The 6,179-nt window shown below is 37.9% G+C and overlaps 1 protein-coding gene across 1 annotated transcript; it reads left to right on the top strand.

Moving 5' to 3' along the window:
- Positions 1–4,485: 4,485 nt before the first annotated feature.
- LOC132181922 (probable LRR receptor-like serine/threonine-protein kinase At3g47570) lies at positions 4,486–5,707 on the top strand. Its single transcript, XM_059595146.1, has one exon. It carries the CDS (start codon positions 4,486–4,488, stop codon positions 5,584–5,586), a length of 1,101 nt encoding a protein of 366 aa, XP_059451129.1. The 3' UTR covers positions 5,587–5,707.
- The last annotated feature ends 472 nt before the right edge of the window (positions 5,708–6,179 follow it).

Raw genomic sequence — 6,179 nt, 5'->3', positions numbered from 1 at the left:
GCTGATGTGGTAAATGGGAAACCGTGTGGCCAAATAAAACCGCAGGGGGGACTGAGGCAAGGGGATCCTATCTCTCCATACCTTTTTCTTATTTGTGTAGAGGCTTTGGGGGCATTGTTGGCAAAAACAAATGAGGATGGAACATTGACGGGAGTTCCTACATCAAAGCGGGGTCCTCGAATCAGTCACTTATTTTTTGCGGATGAAAGTCTCCTTTTTTGTAGAGCTAATTTAGCTCAATTGGATTATCTTACAAATGTTTTGCAGCTCTATAAAATTGCTTCGGGCCAACGACTCAATTCTAATAAGACCTCAATATTTTTTAGCAAGAATACTTCTTCGGAGGATAAGGAGGCAATTCTGGAGGCTTCGGGCATTCCATCCACTCAATGGTATGATACTTATCTGGGACTTCCAGCCTTGGTTGGAAAATCTCGAATGGTAGCTTTCAAGGGTATCACTAATAGAGTATGGAAAAGGCTTCAGGATTGGAAGCTGAAATTTTTATCTTAGGCCGGTAAGGAAATCCTTCTTAAGGCAGTGGTTCAAGCGATCCCTACCTATTGTATGAACGTTTTTCTTCTACCACGGGCTCTATGTAAGGAGATAAATTCCTAAATGTGTAAATTTTGGTGGGGCCAAAAATAGAATAAATCTCGGGTGAATTGGATGAGTTGGGAGCGTCTGGGCTTGTCAAAAGAGGCCGGGGGGATGGGGTTTTGCGATTTTACAAATTTTAATAAGGCTCTTCTGGCAAAACAAAGTTGGAGGCTTTGGCCCCAACCGGACAACCTAGTTGCTCGGATTATGAAAGTGAAATATTATCTGGGATGTTCTATTTTGGAGGCAAATGTTGGAAGGCGACCCTCTTTTGCATAGAGAAGCATTCAAGGCTCTTGTGACCTACTTAAGGAAGGGTTGGTGTGGAGAGTGGGTAATGGTTGCACGGCTCGGATTTGGAAGGATACGTGGTTTCCGAACCCATCTACTTTCAAAATTGTTTCCCCACCAGCCTTTTTGGACCCAGAAGCAAAGGTTTGTAACCTTATTGATATAAACTCCAAGTGGTGGAATATTCCTCTTTCGGAGTCCCTTTTTTCTAGTGAGAAGGTACAAAAGATTAAAGAAATTCCTCTAAGCTCTACCAATCAAAAGGACATTCTGATATGGAGGGGTACTAAGAACCGTGTTTTCTCGGTAAAGAGTGCATATCACATGCTAAAGGAGGTGAAAATTCGGACAGTGGCAATACTTGGGTCATCCTCTAACGGCGGCAGTGAATTTTGGAAGCGGTTATGGGTTGCCCGTGCCTAATGTGGAGAAAAACTTTTTGTGGCGGGTTTGTCATAATATCCTTCCGACTCGGGACAATCTTCACAAAAGAAAAGTTCTCTTGGATTCTCTTTGCCAGGTAAGTGGTTTAGAGGTGGAGATCGGTCTCCATATCTTATGGCAGTGTGCTTCGGCGATGGATGTATGGTCGTTGGGGAATGCAAGACTCCAAAAATGCTCGTTTAGGGGACCTGGATTTATGCAGTTGATGGGAGTGTCTGTTTGAGAGATGTGACCAAGAGGAACTCAAACAATTCTATGGAATGGCTAGACATATATGGCTGGGAAGAAACGATTTAATACATGGGGGGTTTTTTTTCTCATCCGAGAGTAATTTTGCAGCAGACAAATAAGTCCATGCTAGTGTTCAACTTGGCCAAAGAAAAAGGAGAGCAGGTCCAGCCTTCACTAACGGAGGAAGTAACTGCATGCTAGAGAGCCCCGGAGATGGGATGGGTAAAAGCAAATTGTGATGAAGTTCAATGATAAAGCTGCAGAATGCATCTTGGCCAAAAATCTCTTCTCTTCATATTATTTTTACTTAACTGGTCCACTGCTACAAACTTTTGCAATTGGATTGGGGTCTCATGTAGCCGACGCAGGCGAAGAGTCAGTGCTTTGAACCTTTCCTACATGGATCTCCAGGGCACAATTTCTCCTCATATTGGTAACCTCTCCTTCCTGGTTTATCTTAATCTACGCAACAATAGCTTCTTTGGTTCTCTACCTCATGAGATCAGTCACATACGTCGCTTGAGAATACTACAATTGTCATCAAACCTATTGGAAGGTAGTATCCCTCCAACTTTACACAATTGCTTGAAGCTTCAAAGAATAGCTCTTAGTGCAAACCATCTCGTGGGTGTAGTTCCATTGACCATTGGCAATATGCCTTGGTTAGAGGACCTGAATTTGGATTACAACTGTCTCACTGGTCCGTTTCCTTTTCTCAGTTTTAACATATCCTCTATAACCCATATTGGTGTTACAGATAATCACATCACAGGAACACTTCCAATAGATCTCTGCAGCCATTTTCCTAAACTTGAAGGGCTTTATCTTTCGGGCAACCAATTCAGCGGTAGGCTCCCGTTACAAATGAATTACTGTAGAGAGCTTGTAGAGTTATCCCTTTCTTTCCATAAATTTGATGGGAGTATTCCTAGGGGTGTAAACGAGCCGAGCTTGAGCGAGCTTCCCTTGTTCAAGCTTGGCTCATTTAAATTTTACTCGAGCTCGAGCTCGAGTCGAGCTTAAGGGCGAGCCAAAAAAATCGAGCTCGAGCTAATAATAAGTCGAGCCGAGCCAGCTCGCGAGCTGGCTCTTATATTTAATGTTTTTGTTTTTTAATTTTTTTTTTTAACTTCAAGTACTCTTAAACGGCTTAAGAAATTAGTTTGCATATAAGCATTTGCTTAGCCTGACTAGTCGAGTATGGAGCCTGAGTCAATACAACAAGGCATTTGGTTTCAAAGAGAGGATATGCATCCTTTTATAGATAAACAAACTTGGAGACTGATGTTTTCTTAACAATGTGGGACAAGTTAACATGTTGCATTCAAACTGCATTGGGACAACACCTCCTACAAAAAAAATATTTTTTTAATGTTTCTCTCTCAATCCGCCTCACCAGTCACAACGGATCTTCCACTTAAACTCTCATTTCCCACTCTCTCACTCTCACTCACCAGACAAGTAGTGATAGTGTTTGGGTCTGTTTGATTCTTCAATAGTTTATGCCTTTCGCAATCTTCCTCAATAGTTTCTGCTTGATTCTTCTTCCTTACGTTTGGATATGCTCTAATTGAATCGAGGTCTTTTTAATGATTGCTCTCTCTCTTTAATCACGAAGGGTCTAGAATTTTTCATTTTCTAACGCTTAAATATAAATGCAATTTTAAGGTTTTAACAATTATGAGATTTATAATTAATTATGTATTACTTAGTTTATATATATATATATACACACACACTCGAGCTTATACGAGCTGTTCACGAGCTTAGCCGAGTCAAGCCGAGCTTGCTTCATTTAATATTCGAGCTAGGATTTGTGTTCATGAAGTGCTTCATTTAATATTCGAGTTGAGCACGAGCCGAGCTTATGCGAGCCGAGCCCGAGCTTGGGAGTTTAGAAAAGCTTGAATTGCTATATCTTGGAGGTAACTACTTCACCGATATTATAGCTCCTTCCATAAGTAACTTGTCATGGTTATCTTTTTCTGGAATTGAGAGTAACAATATCAAAGGAAGCATTCCGAGTGATTTATGGCGTCTTCCAAATATGTCGATATTGAATTTTGAATTCAATTATCTCATAGGAGCAATCCCCCAAAACATTTTCAACATTTCCTCTCTACAAGGAATTTCCTTGGTAACTAATTCCCTATCTGGCAATTTTCCATCAAATACTGGGTTTTCTTGCCCTAATCTTGAAGCTTTGCTAATTGGTCGAAACAAATTTAGTGGTCCAATTCCATCATTTCTTTCAAATTGTTCCAAGCTCACCCTAATAGATTTTGATACAAACTTACTCTCAAGACCAATTCCAAAAAGTCTTGGACACTTAAAATACCTCCAAAAACTTAGTTTGAGTAACAATCTCTTAACAGGAGAGCCTGAAGATCAAGAGCTTAGTTTCCTTTCATCTTTATCTAGTTGCAGATTTTTGGAAGCTTTGTGCATATCTAAAAATCCCTTGGATGTTACTCTTCCTGAGTCCATTGGAAACTTTTCAACCACCCTTAGAGGCTTTTATGCATATCGATCCCAAATAAAGGTCATATTCCTATGACTATAGGTTCCTTAAAAGGCTTGAACATACTTTATTTGGGCAATAACAATTTGACTGGAAACATACCATCCACAATTGGGGGATTGGATGGGTTACAAAGATTATATGTTGATCGAAATAGAATTGAAGGAGTCATTCTCGAAGACATATGTCAATTAAAGAACTTGGGCGAGTTATATCTCTCAAATAACAAAATCTCTGGATCCATCCCAAAATACATTTCGAACCTCAAACTTTTGAAACAACTATACTTGAATTCTAATTGACTAGAATCATCAATACCATTAAATTTATGGAGCCTTGAAAATCTTTTGTTTTTGGACCTATCATCCCATTCCCTTGGTGGATATTTATCTCCAAAAATGAAAAAATTAGATGTTATTGAACACATAGATTTATCTTGGAACCAAATTACTGGAAACATTTCAAGCATTATTGGAGCTTTTGAAAGCCTAAGTTATCTTGATTTGTCAAGAAACTCATTTCACGGAGATATTCCACAATCTTTTGGAGACTTGAAAGGATTAGATGTGTTAAACCTCTCATATTATAATCTCTTTGGTATAATTCCTAAGTCTCTTGAAGCACTTCCATATCTCAAGTATTTGAATGTGTCTTTTAACAACCTATCTGGAGAGATACCATATGGTGGGCTTTTTACAAACGTCACAGCTAAATCATTTTTAGGAAACATAGCGCTTTGTGGGAATCCAATTTTTGGAGTCCCACTTTGTCCAAGCCCAAGCTCCAAAGGATCAAAGTTGAAACAGAGTCTGTTCAAATATTTTCTTCCTGGCATTGCTTCAATTATACTTTGTCTAGCATTGGTTTATATGTTGAGAAGACATCGAGAAAGTAAAATTCAGGTTCCAAGTTTATTTAATACATTTTTTGTATTGGAGCATAGAATGATATCATATAAAGAGATTTGCCAAGTGACGAACAACTTTTGTGAAAGCAACTTACTTGGAGTTGGAGGTTATGGTTCTGTGTACAAAGGGATGTTGTTTGATGGGACAACTGTTGCTATTAAAGTTCTAAATTTGCCATTGTTGGGTGCTTTCAAAAGTTTCGATGCAGAATATAAGGTCTTACGGACAATCCGACATATGAATCTTGTTAAGGTCATCAGTACATGCTCCAACCCCAAGTTTAGAGCTATAGTACTGCAATACATTTTGAACGGTAGCCTTGAAAGGTGGTTATACTCCTATAATTATTGCTTGAATCTTCTTCAAAGAGTAAACATTTTGGTCGATGTTGCATTGGCTTTGGACTATCTCCACCACAGTCTATCAAAATCTGTGGTGTACTGTGATTTGAAGCCTACCAATATCCTGGTAGATGAGGACATGGTTGCACATGTGGGAGACTTTGGCATTGCAAAGATTTTAGTTGAAAACAAGGATGATACACACACCAAAACTCTTGGTACACTTGGCTACATTGTACCAGGTACATGAATTCAACTCTACTTATTTTGTTGCTAAGAGGCTATCTAATAGTAGCTAATATCAAGATCAACAATAGTTGCTAGTTTTAAGAATACCAATATACAAGTCAATTTTTCATAATTCAATTTTATATAGGCTTATATTCATATGAATATGTAGTAACAATAAAAATTATACAAACTATGATTGCTTAGTCCATGAATAATTGCCTATTTATTCCTTTTATGCATCGATTGGTGTTTATTCAAAAGTATGTTAAAATAAATATTTGTATAAAAAACAATTACACTATATGCTTCTAGTTCACTAGGTTAATATGAATTAATTCTAAAATGCAACCACAATTATGGTTTGCCTTGTCTTATCTTATGCCCACTTCATACCCATTTTATGGCCATTGAGAACACACACATAAAATATATGGACTTATCAAAAGTTGTTTATAGCATAATTATAAATATTTGTGAAAACACACACACACACACACACACACACACACACACACATATATATATATATATATATATATATATATATATACTTTTTTTTTTTTGGCTAATATACATGGACAGCTTCCTTCTTTTTTATTAAAAAAAGAAAAA

This window comes from Corylus avellana, chromosome ca5 (genome assembly GCF_901000735.1).
Source record: "Corylus avellana chromosome ca5, CavTom2PMs-1.0".
NCBI classification, from domain to species: domain Eukaryota; kingdom Viridiplantae; phylum Streptophyta; class Magnoliopsida; order Fagales; family Betulaceae; genus Corylus; species Corylus avellana.
This window is presented reverse-complemented; position numbering and strand designations above follow the sequence as displayed.

Bases quoted from the DNA above. Each gene is read 5' to 3' on its own strand.
- LOC132181922 (XM_059595146.1), top strand. From the start codon at position 4,486: ATGAAAAAATTAGATGTTATTGAACACATAGATTTATCTTGGAACCAA.